The sequence below is a fragment of the Bradysia coprophila genome, unplaced genomic scaffold (genome assembly GCF_014529535.1).
Source record: "Bradysia coprophila strain Holo2 unplaced genomic scaffold, BU_Bcop_v1 contig_476, whole genome shotgun sequence".
NCBI classification, from domain to species: domain Eukaryota; kingdom Metazoa; phylum Arthropoda; class Insecta; order Diptera; family Sciaridae; genus Bradysia; species Bradysia coprophila.
In genome coordinates this window covers 929,409-950,765 of record NW_023503727.1, presented here as the reverse complement: position 1 = coordinate 950,765, position 21,357 = coordinate 929,409, and the positions used below count along the sequence as shown (strand labels likewise).

The 21,357-nt window shown below is 36.1% G+C and overlaps 1 protein-coding gene across 4 annotated transcripts in view; it reads right to left on the bottom strand.

Annotated features, from left to right (window-relative positions):
* Window positions 1-21,357, bottom strand: part of LOC119082602 (uncharacterized protein C18B11.02c-like) — a 331,234-nt gene that overhangs the window by 23,443 nt on the left and 286,434 nt on the right. For all 4 annotated transcript variants that reach the window (XM_037192162.1, XM_037192163.1, XM_037192159.1 and 1 more), the window contains 3 exons: window positions 16,384-16,473; window positions 7,502-7,589; window positions 5,039-5,261 (listed from right to left, as the gene is read on the bottom strand). In XM_037192162.1, coding sequence (XP_037048057.1) covers window positions 5,039-5,261; window positions 7,502-7,589; window positions 16,384-16,473 — 401 coding nt within the window. The remainder of the gene's footprint in view (window positions 1-5,038; window positions 5,262-7,501; window positions 7,590-16,383; window positions 16,474-21,357) is intronic.

The following is a 21,357-nucleotide window of genomic DNA, read 5'->3' as shown; positions in this document are numbered from 1 at the left end:
CAATAGAAGAACGAGAAGAAAAAAATTCCACATCTGCAACTCATTCGTATATATGAAGAAGAAGTTTTGGGTATTGAGCTCCTCCGGTTTATATTGACTCGCATAATGAGCTCTACACCTTTTTTTTTTTAAATCATACGACCGGAAAAATATATTCCAAAATAAATCATTCCTATTCAAATAATACGTAAAAGAAAAGTCATAAAGTACCGACCTTTTTCTTTTCCGTATTTTTTTGTTTTTCCCCCTTTTTTTATTAAGCAGCACACACATGTCTTGTAAATGTGTCTACCTAAGTTAACCTACATATAATGATATATAGGAATAAGCTAGCTACATCCATAAATCCAATCATCGAACATACATATAAAATACGTGAAATAGAAGGAAAAATATTTATTTAACAAAATCTTTTGAGTGGTGAAGAAGTGGAAGGAAAAAAAAAACGAAACAAATCTTAAAGTATAGTTGGTAGTGCAGTCCCATTGAATCCATAAGTTTACTCATAGATCATCCGCATATTGTCGTATTGTAATCTATGAGTTCTCTGAGTACTTTCTACCTAAAAGAAAACACGACCTAAGAAACTCGCTGTATGGACACTGTTCCCTTGATATTGCACTACTTTAAAAAATATTTTCCAAATTCGATTCAGATTCCTAAATGGATAGACCCGAATTTGCGCTCACTTTCACGCCTAAATTCAAGTTGAGCTGAGAGGTAAATTGGAAGGTTGGTACACCTTCGCTAAAAGAACCGTAAGAGCCTAGAATAATTGATAAAGTTAACAAAATTGTTTATTGAATTATTGGAAGAGGATTGCCAGATGTGCTGCTGATACACTTACACCGAATGAATATTACGTATGTTATGTCGGATAGTATGGAACATCCTTATTATTCTTACCGCGTCGTTTGAAGTTTTAAAGTTGAAAGCAATGCAAATACATGTACAGAAATAAGTGGAAGGAAAACAGTTGTTAAAGGAGGTATAGTAACAAAACTTCCAAATTGGAAGCATTGGTTTGATCTACTCTTTATTTATTACATATCTTGTGTGCTTCTTTATTTTCCACTCAAATAACCTTCCGCTTCGCATATAGATAGATCCATACGTACGTACAGGTTTGTAATTTTGTCTTTTCCCTGTGTATTATGTAGAGCACAACATTTCCACTCAACATTTCTCAGAGTTTTATTTGTTTGAACGTGTGAATTTCAGCATATAAACGGATACAGAGACTGAACGCCTCTGTGTTACATATAGTTTGTTATAACGAAAGTTTATTTTTCGGGGAAGTTTGTCGAATCGGAAATTTCGTCTACATAGCGTTTATAGTGTGGAAGTTAAGAAGAGGGCTCTCTCTATATTTTATCAGTTGTTGCTGGCTAAGTGGAGTCTATATATTCTCTTCATGAAGGCAGATTTTGGACAAATAAAATGGGAAATTTAATTATGGAAAGCAAAAGGAAAATGGAAAATTGAAAATATTTTTGCAAGAATTATTTTAGGCTTACACGATCTACATTCACGGTGGGAAAGGTAAAGAAAACTAGACGGTAGTCGAACGGTCAAAAGGTGGTGGGTCAGGTGGGGAACAGGTGTGTAATTCAACTAGAAAATTTGATTTCGATTAAAATACTTTGGTGCATACGGTGTTAAGATAGTTTGTACATTCTATGGAATATGACTGTATGTATCGTAACTTAATCTGAAAAGGTTTGGAACTTTCGAGCGAAAATTTGTGCATTTTCGCTGACGAATTTAGATAAATTGAAAACGAGGTGGAAAAACCGTCAGCGTTTTATTGGAAACATTTATTTTAAGATTTGATGTAAAGGAATTTCCCTTAATGTGTATTTGATTCAAGCCAGGCTGGAACATGGTCGGAGAGATTTTTTCGAGAGTGAACCAGGCCCCCAATTTTTCGCGACGCTTTGTTTACATGCCCAGATAGCCCTTTGACTCAATAGTCTAAAATCGCAGTCGTTTAATGTAAATAATATTTTCTTGGGCCGTAAACTTCCACCGAAAATGGGGGTTTTATGTCCGTGATTTATTGTCGCTACAGGCTATGGACATACATGTGTGAGGGTTCATTCGATAGGTATTGTCGACGAGATACGGGGCAAGCACAGTTATCTTATAAATGTTCTGAACTATCGAAAATAACAAAAATAATGTTTCAACCGAATGCCGGAAACTTCGATGAACTTCAAAAGGCTATATCTCGCACCTGGCGTATGTTTTTCTTTAGATTAGTGGATGCTCAATGGATCAGACCTCAAAAACAGCATAATTCGTGTATTTTTCTAAAATTAATATTTTGCTTTCGTGTGTGGGAACACTATTCACTTTGTACCCAAAAAAGTATCCTAAACCTGTCACTACTATGGCAAGTGGGGTATCAATGTGAAGATAGATTAAGCCTGTATCAGCGCATCCACTGATCTAAACATGAACATTCACCAGATGCGAGATATCACCTTTTGAAGTTCATCAAAATTTCCGGATCTTGACTGAAACATTATTTTTGTTACTTTCGAACAATGGTGCAGGGCATGTAAGATATACCGTATCTCCTGAACAATACCTATCCAATGAACCCTCACACATGTATGTTCATAGCCTGTGGCGGCAGTAAATCACTGACAAAAAATACCCTCTTTCGACTTTTGGTGGAAGTTCCCTAGCCAATAAAAAAATATTAAAATTAAACGACTGCGGTTTTAGACTATTGGGGCCAAGGGCTGTCTAAGCATGTAAACAAATCGTCGCTAAAAAATAGCTTCGACGGAGCCTGGTCCACTTTCAGAAGAATCCCTCTGGCAATCAGAATCGTTAGAGGGATTCTTTTGAATTTCGACTGACCGAAATCGGAGTTATTTTTTCCGGGACTTTTTTATATATGCCTAGTTAGGCCTTGGTGCCTAGGCCCCAAAACCAGTCTCAGATATTTTTGATCTTCCATACCTGGCTGGTTGTAAGTGGCCAAAAGTCGAAAAATGAGGCTTCGTAGTTCGGATTTCATTTCCGTAAGGTGGCGAGGACACGGGCGTGTATGGGTTCGTTGGAAAGCTGAGGTCAAGTACTCCTGGGGCAAATATTAACTTCATAAAATTTGATGATAATCGGCCGAAAATATGACTTCCGGAAAATTTCTCAGAATCGATGGAACCTCCGTGAACTTTGATGACAGCTGTGACCTCACTAATGCAATTATTTGATTAAATTATTACTTATTATGAATGTGGAGGACCTCAGCTTTACGGCGATACGCATATTTAGTAGTTTGGCGGAGTGAAACACACAGTTTTCATCTGTAACGTAGTCACGTACCAAACTACTAAATATGGGTATCGGTGTAAAGCTGAGGTCCTCCGAATTCATAATAAGTAATAATTTAATCAAATAATTGCATTAGTGAGTCACAGCTCCCATCAAAGTTCACAGAGGTTCTCTAGATTCTGAGAAATTTTCCGGAGGTCATATGTTAGGCCGTTTGTCATCAACATTTTTGAAGTTAATATTTGCTCCGGAAGTACTCGACATCAGCTTTCCAACGAACCCAGACACGCCCGTTTAATCGCCACCTTACGGAAATGAAATCCGGATTACGAAACCTCATTTTTCGACTTTTGGCCACTTACAACCAGCCAGATATGGAAGATCAAAAATGTCTGAGACTGGTTTTGGGGCCTAGGCACCAAGGCCTAACTAGACATATATAAAAAAAGTCCCGGAAAAAATAGCGCCGATTTCGGTCAGTCGAAATTCAAAAGAATCCCTCGAATCATTTTTACTTGCCGCTTCAGATATCGGCCGTTATGTAGTCAGTCTGGCCCACATTTTTCAAATTCAATTTCACTCAATTTCACAAATTGTGCAAAAATTTCACAAAAATCTCGTGAATGTCGTAAAGTTCACACATTTTTCAAAAATCTGATAAATAACATGCCTTGGTCCGGCCTTTTCTTAATTGGGGTGGAGTGAGGGCCTCAAAATTTAAAATCAGCCCTGACATTTCCATGCAGTCAATCGATTAAACCTCTTGAAACCCCCACGTTTCATGCGAACATGAAAAATCGAGAACAATAAAATAAAAACTTAACGACACGGTGTTGTGTTCGATCGTCCTATATGCACGGAAAAAATCGTAAATGCATTCAGTTTACTACTGCAGGCATGAACATTCATAAACACATATATACCCAACACGAAAGCCATGCCCAATTCGACAGGTTGAACTTTTAGGCACATAAAAATGCACTTTATGGTTTGGAAACTTAAGAACACAAAGAAATAAAAAAAAAAATTTAAAAAAAAATCGGAAAATGATGTTCAACAAATCGATAAAACGAAACAACAACACAAAACCACAAACAAGATGTATGCAAACCAACTAACGAAATGAACATGATCGTTAATTGCACAACAAAATTATTAACGTTGATGAAATGGATGAATGTAAATTAATTTTCTCGCTTATTCCTATATATGAATTTTCCAGCGGAAGCGACGAACCATGATATTTAGTACATTTTAATAAGTTAAACAATCCAAAAACTCATATTTTTCAAGCAATTGGATAAATAAACAAAAAAAAATTGTTTTTTTACTCCTCTCAATTCATCATATAGCATGGGTCTAAGTGTTAAACGGGAAAGAAAAAACTTCATGATCCAAATGAATTAATTAATATCTGTGCCAAAGATACTTTTCCATCTTTTCTCTTTCGTTTTTCTTTTTAATGTTTATTTGCTGAAGAAAATAATGTTTGTTTTTGAATCATAAAATACAGCTCTTTTAAGACAACAACAAACATAAATAATCTAATTTATTAAATCGCTAAACATTTACTTAGATTAGAATTTTCGTACACATAAAAAATAAATAAAATAACAAAGAGATACAACAACAGCACAACATTTCTTCATCTTCTCTAAAATTTTACTGTTTCTTTTGCGCGAGTCATTTTATACTACACGGACCAATAAAAATTTATTTTTCTTTTCGTTTTCAAATGCATCACACCTACCTGTGAACGATATTCGCTAACAGATCATTGTGTTTTAATCGGTAATCGGTTGGCACTTTTTCATAATTAACAGTCAGCGTTCCCGCTTTGATGCAGCGTTCATATTCTTCGGCAGGATGCGCTCGAAATTCTCTGGCAAAAACGTCCAAAATCTTTTCGCCCACCCATCGGCCTTTGGTAAATGTAGTAAACGTAAAATAGTACGGATACACTTTTCGCAGACCTGCGGAATTAAGGGATGAAAAATAGTTTACCTTTGTTAGAGCAAAATTATAGTTGTTTAGAAACCAGTTCGTTGGATGCACTTGGAGCACCTAATACTCCTTCATTAGATTGAATTATCCAAATTTCTAAAACTAATCACACAAAGGACGCTATGTTATCTCCTTCTGTCTGTGCACATATGTAGCTTAGACCCTTGTGAGTGTAGAGGAGGGATTCTTTTGAAAAACAGCCTACCGAAATCGGACGCATTTTCCAGTGGACTTTTTTATATGTGCCTAGAAAGGTATTCGACCCTAGAAGTCAAAACCACTTTCAAAAAAACTCTTCGAAGTTTGTGTAGCTGGTGAAACGTGATCAAAATCCGAAAACTCGCAATTTCCTTACAAAAAATTCTCCAGTTACACGAGCCGTATAGGGTCGTGTTGGATGTCATTAGAAAGGTAATCACACGTACTATTGAGCCGAATAGGGACTTATTGTGTTTAAAATTCATCGACACTGAAATATGTGCAGTTGAAGTTTTCAACCGAAGACTTACACTGTTCTTACTGAAATTTCTCGAGGTACACAAAACGTACGTGGTTGTGTGGGGTGTCATTTGACAGGTAATTTAATGTGCTTTTGGGCCAAATAGGGTCTTATGTGGTTTGGATGCATCTACGATGAAATAGAAGTTGAAATGTTTAGGTGTACATATTTCATCATAGATGCATCCAAACTTCATAAGATCCTATTTGGCCGAAAAACACATTAAATTACCTTTCAAATGATACCCCACACGACCATGTACGTTTTGTGTACCTCGAGAAATTTCAGTAAGAACAGTGTAAGTCTTCGGTTGAAAACTTTAACTGCACATATTTCAGTATCGATGAATTTTAAAGCCAATAAGTCCTTATTCGGCTCAATAGCACATGTGATTACCTTTCTAATGACACCCCACACGACCCTGTACGGCTCGTGTAACTGGAGAAATTTTTGTAAGAAAATTGAAATTTTTCGGTTTTTGCTCACCTTTCATCAGCCACACAAGCTTCAAAGAATTTTTTTGAAAGTGGTTTTGGCTTCTAGGGTCGAATACCTTTCTAGGCATATATAAAAAAGTCCACTGGAAAATGCGTCCGATTTCGGTAGGCTGTTTTTCAAAAGAATCCCTCAGAGACATTTTTGAGAAAACTTTTTGTCATTTTCTACCAATTTTTTCTTAATTTTCTCCAGCTTTTCCTTAAAATTTTCCTCGAAAAAAATAATTTAAAAAAATATTGCCTGCTGTATCCACTGTCTGTTTCCTACCGTAAATTAGAAAGAAAAATCCGTCCCACGAAACTACCGTTAAATCTGGGCCCTATTCCCACTCAAAATCATTAAACTTTCCTGAGCTTATTAATTACTCAGCTTTCGTTCGTTGGATAGACGTGAAAGCGGTTGGGTCCTAATTTTGTAATGTTTGTTTGGTACAAATTTCTAGTAATAAAATTTCCGATTCTCGTACAGTTAACCCTAGACAAATTTGTGAAGCAATTTGCTTCAGCTGTTTTTCAGCTGGTTCACTCATACATCCTCACAGTCTTATACATGTTCATACGATTTTGTCACTACTACTCGCGCATATCAGCGAATCAGTAGACACCTGAATCAAATTGCGTTACAAATGTGGTTGGGGTTGAGTGTAGTGTGCAGTAAATTCCGGCGTTCTACCACCAGCCTAAATGCATTAATTTAGAAGAAAGAAAAGGAAACGAATGAAACGAAAGGTTCCCATTAAATTTGTTCCTGCTTCTCCCCGTTTTCTGTAATATATCACGGACAAGGATCAAAAATTTTCGCGCCGTCTCTCACTCCGAATGAATTCCTCATTTACACCCATCATAGCTATCTGTCTGGTTTATTTATGTATTGCTAAAACTTGCCCTAAAGTACCAAAACAATCTCTCTCTGAACAACTGAATCCAACATAAATCGTTCTCACGCCGAATATATATATAAAACATAGGAGCAGACGAAACGAACTATTAAACACCATGATGAAACTATAAAACAAAAACTTTCTAAAGTAAATCCTACCTCTTCTGTCTTACAATGCATGGGCTGAATCAGTTAACCAAATATATTCCCAACATCATACAGAGCTAGTTGCTATAAATGGATATGTTACGTCAGCCAAGCCAGCCTATCTCTATTTATACTCCTCGTAATACAAAAGAACACACGAATTCATAATAATAATAATAAACTCACCATTTTCGATATAGTACGACGTTTCATGATATCGTTCATCAGTGAAACCCGGCCTCTTAGCTTTTAGTGCTTTGGTTTCTAGTTTGGCCTGAAATTAAATCGAATGGAGATTATTAGATGTGATTGTTTGTATACATAGCTGAAGTTCAGCTGCTGAGACGATATATATATGTATGAACGTAATATATTGGTCACTGATATGATTATGGCTGTTATATTTACGAGAGTGTTACAACTAAAACTTCTGTATCGATAGTAGGAATGGTGTGAAATTGATTAGACATAAATATTATCACAAATATCAGACTGTTCTGAAATGCTGATTCTTGGTTTTGAGTGGTGGACACACATCAAACCGAAACCGATAAATTATCGTGGTCGTAGTTAATTTCATACAGCTCCGTCATTAATGGATAAGGAAACTTATTATTGTTAGAGATTGCATTTTGATATTGTATTGAAAACAATGTGTGGAAGAGAAGCATATAATCGGCTATTGACATTTGGCGAATTCAGTAAAATCGATTAGCAATGGTCACAGCTTTAACGCTTTGTGATACAAGGGTTTGTTGTCTTTGTAGAGTATGAGATGTTCTTCGAAACACTTGGGAATGCTTTCAAACAGAAAAGTAGTACATTAGTTACCAATGGGACAAATGGTGAATATGACACTTCTTGTGTGAAATTTGTCGATCGAGACGTAGGAGAAGTCGGTAAACAGAAAAGAGTTTCCGTTTTCACCAATTCGTCCAATTGTCATCTCACTTTACGTATTACGGCAATGTAATTGGCACTTTACCCATATGAAATATGCATTTACTATTACACAAAAAATGTAAAATTTGCCAATCGAGACGCAGCCGAGTTCGGTAATTACACGAAAAGTTCTATTTTCACCATTTGTCCCATTGCCAAGTTAGATATTTTCCTCAAAAACTGTGAAATTCGAACCGATAGAGGTCGGTAAAAACACTGGAAGTGCGATTTGATTGTTCATTCACCATTTGTCCCATAGCTAGGCAGGGGTGTTTTAATCAAAAACTTGAGGTAAAGTTTGGCGCCCGTGACGTTTTTAAGTAAAATAATAGAATTAGCGATGTTTGGTCGCAATATATTTGCTGTTTGTTCATGAAGATACATTTTGCACTCTTTTGTTTACATGAAATTTGTTAGTGCTTTTGTCGCGAGCTTCTTGTTTTAAGAGGAAAGAGCCATCGGTTGAACTTTGTTTAAGTCTTGTTTTATTAATTTTCGCTTCTAGCTTATGTGTTTGATTCGTAAGTCTGTTTGTCTAAAATTGTGCAAAGCTGCGCTTTGCTTAGAGATATTGTTCGATGTAATTGATGAAAATGTTAAAGTAGCAAATTGTTCTTGGATTCGCCAGTAGGGTTCTACCCGTTGGTGTAAATAAATAAATAAATAAATAATCCATGGAAGAAACAATTCAGTGATGTTAACGAGTTATCACTGCTGTTGTGCAATATAGTCAACACCCTTGAGTTTCTACTAATTACTAAATGGGATCAATGAATTGATAATTGATAAAAAGTAATAGATTCTTCAGGAATGACATTCTTCATCGTAGCCCATTCCCATGATTGGTAGGAAAAGCGTAACATTCCATCGAGATAAATATTTTATGACACATCTTTGTCGTCACTTGGAAAATTCAATTTCTTTCACAACATTTCAGTAAGCAGAGATAACCGTCGATATAATCATACAGTTTCGGTAGACGTTCAAAGTGTGCGGCATCGATTCTCCACTAAACAATGGTTTGAAAGTGTAACATAAAGCGTATACACAGCACAGCCAAACAATAATATAAAAACTCAGCTTCGTCTCAGTACATATACAGGATAATTAACCCATCCTTCCTTCCTCTGATGTTCCATCGAGATGATAATTGTCACTAATTTTGTTATTTACAGTCTCTCGGAGAAAAAGTAAAAAAACAAACAAAATTAAACGTTTCGTTGAGACATTTTCAATTAGCTCTCAATTCGTCCGTTTAAAGACTGATACTTTGTCCTTTTAGCATGATAAAATGGGATATCACGAAAGGTATGTGGGTGGGTACGTTGAAACGGGATCCGAAACTATTTAAGGTATTCAAATGAATTCGGTTTGGATAAAATTAACGTTACATTCATCATCGCATCAATTGGATTCCTGCGAATAAACCGGCATTGTTAGAGGTATTTATTGAAGGGAAAGCTGGGATAATAATTTTGATATTTTCCTCAATTTGCCTTGTGTAACAATATAAACGTGAGGCGATGCTACACAACTGGCGCTGAGATGATACCAAAGACGAACAAAAAAAAAGATTTCGATTCTTTTTCGTTCATCGCGCCTTCACAGAATTGTAAATAGAATTTAATTTGTGTAGACGTGTTTTGTGAATGATGATGTTATTTCGGAAAGCTATAAAAAAAAAGTGAAAACAGCGCAAAAAGGAAAACTTTTGAAATTCAACCCTTTTTTCAGAGCTATTAAAGTGTAATTACTTATAATTTTAAACGTTTGTAGGAAGTGCTACTTATTCACTTCGCTGATATTCATAGACCCCGAGAGAATTTCTTTTTATTTTTCATTAAATTTCTACTACAATCACATGGTGCAACTCATTGTTCGTTAAAAACAAATTAAAACTTTTGCTTGGTTATTTTCCATTCGCGTTGTATATGAAGGTTCTTAGAGTCTAATAGGTTTGATCACATCTGAGTCTGATATAAACAATAAAAAAACAATTCATCTGTTATCGATGACGACGAGAGTAAGCGAAGAGCTCTGGTAAGTATACTCTTATGTAGCAAAACCTGGATGTTCAAACTAGTGAAGTAAAAGATTTTCCATTTATCACTAGGCAAGACTTGAACTAAAAGAAGTAATAGATTTTCGCTTCAATCATTGAGATTGTGATGCATCTGCCGCTTGCGAAAGTTTAAGAAGCTAATGATTTTAAAAACTTGTCTTGGGCCCGTGCGACAACATCACTTTCGTCTTTTTCAAACTATTTTTCGAGAACGTGTGAGCCAACCCATTTAAATTAACATGCACGGTACACCTAGTTTGCCGAATAAAATTACATTTCGTGAAAATGTTTACTTTAGTTTGGCGTGTGGCAAGGGTCACCAGTTGAGGATCATTCAGTCGAGAGACATGTGAACTGAGCAGTTTATTTTTAGCAGTAAATAAAGTTGTTGAATGCCGTACGTATGCTTGGCTAATTTGCATTACAGCACGGACATACTTCACTTCCTATTTGTTTAATTATCTCAACGAATTAAATATAATCAATTTATACCATCCATATTGCGGTGTGGTATCATCTCACATTTTATTTATTCGTATTATTTTTCCAGAAAGTTTAATTATGAACAAACTTTGTGACACGGACATAATTAAGTTGGAATGGAAATTTTAAAAGTAGTTGGGAAAGAAATTTTATTTTTAAAATTATGCTCTCTGGTAATCCGGAACGGTTTTAATTAGAGAAAATTTTATTCGATAGAAAATGTTTTTCGAATTTGTTAAAAATTTGTCCTAGAGAAATGCTTGCCACTTTTGTCATTCATCTTCTTAGAATAACATTAAAAGTTCCTTGAATAATGCAGTTGCTTTTGTTCGAATTGAGGAGTGTTATGTTTGAGACGGACAAGAATTTTTTTTAAACGTGACGGTATATTTGGCTTCATCTGTTATCGACAAATAAGGCAAAGATAAGTACAGTGCTTTAGCTAGCACTTTTTAAATAGCAAAAAATATGTAAAACTGATGAAGTTAGAGATTTTGAAGTAAACAAACGAAGTAATAGATTCAATGATCGTGAATCACTTGTGGTCTGTTCAGTTGACAACAGTTTAAAAGCAGCCAGCATTAATAACTTGAAGATTCCACTTCCAATCCATATTTCCTTCTTGAAAGTTGTGATAAATCTAACCTGAATACACTCCCTTCCGATGCCCGAAGGTGACTTTTTTAATATTTCAAACAAATTGAATTTGCTCCCACCTGATCATATCGTTTTTCCAAACTCCTATCACGTAGCAAATATTGGTCCGATTGAAAAACTAATTACTGTTCCGGAGTCCTGAGGTCATTTGCTATACGCTAACACTTTATTTGACTAAAATCCTGCGAGAAAAATTTGATAATTTTTCTCTTGATATTACTAACACTGGATCTGATATATTCATGGCATAGCCACGTGTTTTTGTATTGATAACGTAAAATAATAGTTGACGATAAAAAATGACTGCCATAGTACCGTTCCAGCTGTAGAGCCCCCGGAAAGAAGGAAAAAATCTGCATATTGGCACCAACTTTTTTTCCAACACTTCTGTGGGCTTGCAGCACAAAAGTACTGGGTTCATTTATATGTTGAACGATAGTGGGTGAGGCCAGCTACAACACCCCATACTCAGTTTCGTAGAACATCGAAGCTGCAGAGAAGGCGGACTCTCCGAACATTCACTACATTTTTAGTCGTAACTCTCGTGGATCTACTCGCACCAAGCGGTGCGTATACTCTACCTGTAAGTCTTTCCATGGCCGACATTCGTACAACATTACAACAATTTAAAAAATCATTTTTTCTTGAGTTATTGTCGAAAAACCGTTTCCGGTACCGTCTGACATGTCTTCACTTTTAAACGCTTTTCAGAGAAAACAATTTTTTTTTAGAAAAAGTGAAAGATACGTGTTTCCTAGAATTGAAAGACGAATGCAACGAGCTATCACTCATTAAAATCGGAGACCGCTTGTTCCCCAATCACCTGACGATTTGGCGATATCACTCTTAATCGACTAACGAACAATATTGGAAATCATCACATTTCTTTGTCCATTTCTTCATTTTAAATCCTTCTGACTGATCCTGTACGCATACTTAGCATTAGCACTTAGCATATTCATCCGTCTAATTGAAAAGTTTATTTAAGATGAGATTAGATAAAATATCTTCAAACACTTCACCCAACATCCCGAACATCGCATCGTCGTTGGCATAAAAAACAATCCATAAAAACTTCGCCAATTTTTTTTTTCTCCTCCTCTTTTTTCACCGTCTTTTTAATGCTAAAACCTCTACCGAGATATTATGCAAAATCATTCACAGCATCCCATTATGTGTACCGTAGTACCTATAACACAATTTTATTTTGAATAAATAGTACATCAAAAGTTTTTACGATCTCATATCCATTTTGCTTGGGTTATATGTATCACATCACATTTTGCATTAAGTCACCACCACTTTTCAAAACTGCAAAACACTGACCGATATTATGGAAAACCCAACGTGCATAATAAAACTGAATTTTATTTCGAACATTGAAAGTCAGTCACATCTCTCACTCACACTGCCTATAATACGTATAACAGTGCGGCAAAAATGATGTTATTTTTTTTCGGTGTGTGCTGTTGCGGGAATGTTCTATAAATACACCCTGAAAGCACCATTTAATATTCACAAAATCATAGGGCATAGGGTCATTTAAGAAAATTACATCCCCTTTTGTATTTTGTCACAGAAACGTGGCTGGTTTATGCTATGTCTTTCTGTCAGTTGAAATGAGTACTTTATATGTTTTGTGGGGAATGCGATATTCGGCAAACCGAAAAGTGGTTTGAATAAATTTTTTTACTTTCTTCCTAATAAAGAAGGACCGTCCTATAAAATGTGCCATGGCACACGAAACTGTATTGTAATTCTTAGTTTATGTCGACCACGAAATCGTGATGTAGATAAATTTGAGCAATTTTTCCATTTTATTTTACTCTTGCGCATTTATCCTATTGTAAAAGGAAAGAAAAATGGTTGGGCTGTGTAAGTACACTGTGTGTATGCATGCGGTGCTTTGATGACATACTATAGAAAATTTTGAGCCCGACATACGTCGTCTATACAGAGCCCGATGAACAAAGCAATAATTTTAGTCGAAAACTTGTTGCAAGGAATACGTAATATGGGATGATGTTTAAGAAGGGTCAGGACTACAAATAAATAATCAAATGTGAAAGACCCGAAAAGTTTTTTTTTTGCCTCTCCTTTGCCTCGGTTAAGACGTGAGGCATGTAAAATCGTATTTTAGAAATTTGGGTTAAACATGTGTTTGCTAAGTTAGGCACAAGTTTAGTTATTGTTGAATAAATTGACGCAAAAATACGGGATGGGTACGCATGAAACTTATGGACGCCAATTTAGCGGAGTAATATTTTGGTACTTCCGAAAATTGATGTTGATTGGAATCGAGCAAGATGTTGATGACGTACTTTCTGCATAATATAGATAGGCAAATTGTTTGCCTTCATAAACACTAGGGCGTATCGAATTTTGAGAATTTGAGAAGTCCAGGCATATGGTTGATGGATCCGAAGGTGCCCGGGAAGAAGTCCCACCGGACGACTTTAACTTTCAAATGGTCATAACTCGGAAAGTTAAGAGTATTTTTGAAAACAATGTTCTAGCAGGATGTAGAGCGTTAAAAACTCTACAAAACTGCCAAAGAAACCGATGGTCCAAAAGGTGTGTCTGTCGAGGTTTTCTAACATCGAAAGTTCGACATTTTGGTTTTTGACTTTTATTTCCTGAGAGACAAATTATTAACTTTAGCTTTTGGCATGAGGTTGTAGAGGAGGTCGAGTACTACCAGTACACTAGGCATTGTCCCGGTCAGCGATCCATCCGAAACCACTTTTTCAACATTTTTGAATGGACTTTTTAAGTGTACCCACGTCGCCCACGAAGCCAGTGCAGACACTGTAACCGGTGTTGCTGAGTCGAGGTAACCTTGGCCAGTAAGTGCACATAATATTCCATAACAGTAGCTGAACTCTTTTACAAAATATTTAAGAATTCGGTGTAGCACATTTTGTACTACAAAATCTGAGAAAGTGAAATTTGTGAGAAAAACAACAAATAATCGTTTTAATTAGTTATTTGACCCACGAACAGTAGTAAGAAGTCGATTTCGTTGCAAATACACATTTTTCGATATTTTTACAAAAGGTTGAACTTCGTGGTATACCGTGTCAATATAATGTGCTACATCGAGATCCCAAATATTTTGTAAAAGAGTTCAGCTACTGTTATGGAATATTATGTGCACTTACTGGCCAAGGTTACCTCGACTCAGCAACACCGGTTACAGTGTCTGCACTGGCTGACCATTTGAAAGTTAAAGTCGTCCGGGGGGACTTCTTCCCGGGCACCTTCGGATCCATCAACTATATGCCTGGAATTAGTTTTCAATGATCTACGTTTTCCGCACACAGGCTATCGCGGCCCTTAAAATTCTAAAAATTCGATACGCCCTAATAAACACAACCATTTAATCGTGATGGAACTACGATCGTTACCGAATTGGAGACTGTGAGCTGAACACGGTCATCTGCTAGTGATGATGACTGCCTAAATTCATCATATATTGCAAAATGTATGGTAAAAGTAATGAAGTAAATGATTTTGAATCAACAATCAGCGAAAAATCATTTGAAGTAGCAGATTTTTAATGATTTATCGATTGTTGAAGAATTATTTCGTCCAAAAAACGATCATATCATGCAAAATGTACGTTTAGAGCTTGCCTTTGTAACCCTATAATCAGCCAAAGGTAGTAAATTCTAGCTTGAAAATGAACATGTTTCCGATGCCGATATACCAAACTACATTAAACGTATTGCTTTAACATTTTATCGTGACTATAAAAACTCATTAACGCGATACCTCTGAACCCTGATACCATCCACACAAAATTCAAATTTTTTTTCCTGGTATATGGGAACGAAATCGATTCAACAATCAGCTCCACATTTCACTGCAGTTTCGACATTTTCAATTATTATTTTGAAAAATAGAAATGAAACTTTGTGTTTTGTATAGAGAGCCTTTGTGTGTGTGTGTGTTATACGTGACCGTTTTACCCCATATGCAATAATGCAATAAAGCAAATAAAACTGACAAAAAGGATCGAATATAATACAGCTAGAGAGGAAATAGTTTCCAGAAATATTTAAAACGAAAAACTTTGCACAAAAATTTATTTTCATTCGTAAACACATATGGAAAGCCAGACCCGTATACAAATTGTGTGCATTTTTCGTTCGTCTTTCCCTCCATCTCCTGTTCGTTCGTATCTGTATCCACCATTCATTGGTAGCATTTTATGTTAATAACGTATAATTTACTGTATAGAATTAACGTCACTCCCGCGCGCACACAGGCCCGTCATGTCTAATGCAATGAGAGAAAATAAAAATGAATTCAAACGTTTTGATTAATGTGCCACTGAGTTAACAGACATTCATGCCATCACAAAAATGTTGGCACATTGTTTTCCACATGAACTTGAGTCCTTTTTTCTGCCACCAATTTTTTTTTTTGTCGGTCTGCTGTATATACGTTTTCATATCCAAATGTTTAACTTTGCTATAACACCCAGAGACATATTTTTGCAAATAGCTGTTTGTACGTTTCTATGTAAAAGCTTTACTCTTAACATCCATGGAATAAACTCTGTGGGTAATACGTTGCCATCGCACATCATACAACATCATGTCATAATAGGAATGTATATAGCAGCGCATCCATTTTCACTCGTACATAATAAGTTGACAAGATTATCCGTTGAAAAACATCTACATACATAGCAGCAAACATAAATTGTTACATAAAAAAAACGACGAACGCCAAACATAAAATGAGAATATCTTCACTCTTCTTTTTCGTGTTTTTGTTATATTACGACGGGCTTTGAACACATGGAAAGTCAACGAAGTGTAGCGCAGGAAAAAGTATAGGGAAAAAACGCATAAGCTTATGTATACGGAGCTTACGAAAATTGCATGTTTTATATTCATAGAAAAATTGTATTTACCTTTTTTAAGTCCTTTATCTGTTCACCATCGTCTGCTTTTCGTTTCTCGGTTGAAGCGATTTTGACTTTTTCTTTGTCAGGCAGTAGCACCTGAAAAATGTAAACAAAAATATTAGTGAGAAAAGCTTAATATTGAATGATGTGATTCTCGTTTGGGGCCTTTTTTTGTTGGATGTGAAACACACATATGGAATGCTGCATGTGTCACTGGATGACAACACTATCATCCTTTAAATTTAAATGAGGAAATGTTGTACACAAATACGGAAGAGAAAGTGAAAAGATGATTTTGTTTTTGAATTTTAGATTGGCCGTTGTGCTATCATGTTTGTTCGTCTTCCATTAATTTGAATAAGTTTAGACGATAGAGAGGTCGAACGGATTTTTCGGGAAAATTGATGGTCCTTGAAAAGGTATGGAATATTGAAATTTTGGTAATTTATGGCTAAGAAAGTCGAACACTGAATATCTAGGAAGGAATATCGGAATCTCTTGAATATCGTAATTTATGTCATGAAAATGAATTTAACACAGAATCTTTAAAAAATCTGGTAATTCTTTTGTTAACAGTACCTCGTAATGTTTGACACAAACTCTTTTACTTCATTTGTTTTAACACACTTTGGTATATGGATAATTCCAGCTAATTTGTGACTGTTCGAAATATTTTCACCAATTGAAATGCGATTTCGGCAAACTTTTTTTTTCCTTGAAAGCTGTTGACCAGACGCGTCGTTTAAGCCCCATATTAGGTTGGTGGCCAAAAATCTCGGGGAGATACAACCATAAAAATGTATGCTTGTTTTCAGCAAATTTTTGAAAATTCTAGTTAATTTCACGAAACCTGAACCGATTTCACTAAACTTTTTTTTTGCTGAAAGTTATTGACAAGACGCGTAGTTTGACACCAATATGAGGTCATTGTAAAATGCGGTCTCGGGGAGATATGACCGAAAAGTGTTTGTTTGTATTCGACATTCCGAGATATTCTCAATAAATCTCAAATGATTTTTGTAAATTTGCTTTCCTGTAGATGTGAACGCTATAATTCCACAACTGCTCCAAATGATACGAAATTAATTTTTTTTTGAAGTTTTTTGGTTCATTCTGCTTTGAAGTAAGGTAAAATCAATTCAACCCTAGCGGTGCCGAAATTACATTTTTTCATATAAAAACTGAAGATCGGTGTCATTCAAAAGCTACAGCATATGACTTCACAAGAAAAATAACTTTGGCTCGATCAGGTTAGTTGGGTGAGTAAAGTCGGTGAAAACAGCTTCCTAGTGGTGATAAAAGTCATCCTCGAATTTTAACTCGTCGAGGTTATCTCGAAAAATTTTGTAACCATTTTTTTAACCGTTTTTAAGCCAAAGCAACATTTTCTGTGGAGTAACAACCACCAATTGTAAAAAAAAAAATTCTGGCTATTAATGACCTCCGAAAAATATCACTTTTTTAGACATATCTCCCCCAAATTTTGGGTTACCAACCTGATATTGGGCTTAAACTGCGCGTCTTGACCATAGCTTTCAGGAAAAAAAAACCGAAATCAGTTTTTATTTGGTTAAAATATTTCGAAAAGTCACAAACGTGTAACGCAGCTAACCGCCGACTTTTGCGATCACACAAGTCACACTTCGCAGGCTAAAAATTCCAATTCTTGTTGGTATGAAAGCACTGTGTCTCCTGAGTATTAGAAAATTTATAGACTGATTTGTTACCGCAAAACATAGCCAACACAATTAACTTTATGACTCACAGATAACGAAATTTGTAACGCAACTAACCATGGAATTGCCCATATAAGTAGAGGATACAAAACGGAGCTTTTTACTTCATTTTGACGTAGTTGTCCATAACAGATGAGTTGGTCTGTCAGCTAGCTTTTATAAGCTGTTTTAGCAACTGCTTTGATTGTTTAATATACAAGGAATGTGGGGGATAAGCGAAAGTACATGCAATTATCTTCATAAGGATTCCCCGCACGACTGTTGCTTTCATGTATCTGGAAAGAACTCTAAAATAAAATTGCATGTTTTCGGGTTTCGATCTTCTCCCACTAGCCAGAAAGGCGTTCAAGAATTTTTCGACAGTACTTTTGCCTTCTGTTCATATACTTCAAACAAGCATACGATTCCATAGATAGACAAGCTTTGTTCGATATTATGAGTGAATTTGGCATCCCAACCAAACTCATCAACCTAACCAAAGCGACGCTTACCGATACGAGATGCAAGATCCTGGTCGACAACACGCTTTCCGATGCCTTCTCTATTGAAAGAGGACTTAGGCAAGGTGACAAGCTCTCAACTATTTTGTTTAACTTGGCGTTAGAGAAAGTTGTGAGAGCCATGTCAATGAACTGGACTGGCACCATCTTCTATACGAGTAATCAGCTAACGGCTTTCGCTGACGATGCTGACCTGGTAGGAAGAGGGACACTAGCAGTCAAGGAACCTTTCATAGAAATGGAAAGAGAAGCGTGTAAAGTTGGACTCGTGGTAAATGAAGAGAAAACCAAGTATATGGCATTAGAGCGCAGTCAAGGATCTCGTGTGGGGCAAAACGTGACCATGGATACGTACAATTTTGAAGTCGTGCAGTCACTCAAGTATTTAGGTTCGTCATTAAACGTAACCAGTGATATAGAGGAGGAGATCAAAATGAGAATTACGCAAGGAAGGAGAAGCTTCTATGCACCGAAACACCTGAATGATGACCGAACTGCCAAGAAAGCCCTCGACAGGAAATTCGAAGGACGTAGACCGAGAGGACGACCATGGAAGAGATGGATAGACTATGGGGTCGAAGATACTAGATCATTGGGTTGACGAAGGCTGCTAAGTAAGTAAGTAACTTTTGCCTTCTCGTTGGAAAATGCCTCCGATGCAAGTTAAGATCAGTAATTTCTTTCCGAAATACGATTAAGTCTACTCGACCTATCGAAGATAAAATTCGGACCCATTGGGAAGTACTGACCTGGGCATAACCGAATTTTTCTATCAAAACGAAAATTGAATGCAGCCAGGCAACATATTCTAAACGAAACCATCAAACCCATCGAAAATTCAAACTCATAGAAATTTTGTCAACAAAATCGTTTATCTGATTAATTTTCATTTGAAACAGAACACAATAATGTCACTCCCTCTCCGAAAACGATACCATTCTGTCACAAAATTCCCTTACGCCAAAGACGGAAAATCCACCTTCCATTCGGTAAAATCTCATAAAAGCGATATGTATGCCATGTTATAACTTTTAGGGTCGACCGGCAACAAAAACACATCACACAAAATGATTAAATATTAAAATTTTGAAGTAATTTCTATGAACATTGTTATGGATTCTTCGGTGTTCTTGAGCATCAGCAATAACCCCGATTTTAGATTTCTCGGTGTATGTGTATTCTGTTGCGGTTTTTGGAAATTTGAAAATATATATTTTCGGGGTTAAGAAAAGGGTTTTCGTTTTAAATTAAGATGGCATAGACACCAAACACTTTAAGGTTACATCTTAATTACATTAGGGTCTGATATTAATTTGTGTAATGGAGTCGAATATGGCTAAAAGAAAATTTAATCAATAGCGTCAGCACATTTAGCTCACTATAATCGTCGTAATTGAACAAGCTGAGACTTTAATAAACTAACGAAGATAATATGGGTTAGATCTCCGGTTCTTTCTAAATTGTCTATAGGATGTAAAAACATGAAAAAAAAACGAAGTTGAAAAACACACAGACCCAAGCAGATGCGCAATTTGTTAACACAATATTTACAATGGGACTTAGTATTTATTACCATTTCCTATTCAATTTTAGTCACACACTTACTTCGATAACATTTGTGTATATTGGCAGGGGCAAGCTACTCGATTTGCAACTCTTTTTTTCAGTGTGCAACTCCAATTCCAATAAAGTATTTTGCACCTGATGTCATATTATACTACACATATACGTCATTACGTCATAAGGATGGAAAAGTTTAGTTTGTCGATCGGAGACGAAGCTGAGGTCAATAACCTGTTTTTCGTCCGAGTTACGAAGGCAGGCCTGCCAATAGCATCTTTAGTAATAATTTGGCTATTGGCAGGCGCCTGCGAATAGTCACTACGTATTTTAAATGCTGAGAGCACCGAAAAAAGCTTCCTGCATCCCAAACTCACTTGCAACTCTTTTCACAATGCCCCTCTTTTTTTTCAGCGTGCAATATTGGAGGTCCAATGTCTTTCCGAAATAAAGATCTTATCGGGAGTGAATTACGGAGAGATGTTATTCGTTTGAATGGTATAATTGAAGTGAAAATTTTATTTTACATGAATCGTTAAGACTACTTGAGTCAGACTACTACACTCAATTTGGAATAAATATTTCTTAGTGATCTTTGATTCCAACATCCCTCCTCAAAGATTACTACATCTTGAAATCGCCAAGTCCGACAAGTTGAGTGAGTTTACGTAACTTGACTGACTCCAAAGGTTTTGTAAGCATATCGGCAATCATGTTTTCGGATGGACAATACTGAAAGTTCACGAGATTCCTTTTCTTGAGATCTTTAGCAAAATGGTATCGTGTCTCAATTTGTTTGGACTTGCTACTGAATTTTTCGCTGCTCAAAGACGTTAAGCAACTTTGATTGTCCTCGTACATAACGTTTTTCTTGTTTGCCACGTAAAAATCCTTCAACAATTTCTGTAGCCAAATTAATTCTTGACATGCTTCGGATAGTGATATGTATTCAGCCTCTTTTGATGAAAGGCTGACGCAGTCTTGCTTTTTACTGGACCGGCTGACTGTACCACCATAAATTTTGAAACATTGACCACTCGTTGACTTGCGGTCTTTTGTATCTCCTCCCCAGTCGGCATCTGCATAACCAACTATGTTCGCTTCGTTTAATTGTTCTTCGTCTCCTCCAAGTTTCAATTTGTAATCCATTGTACCTTTAAGATATCGGATCACTCGCTTCAATT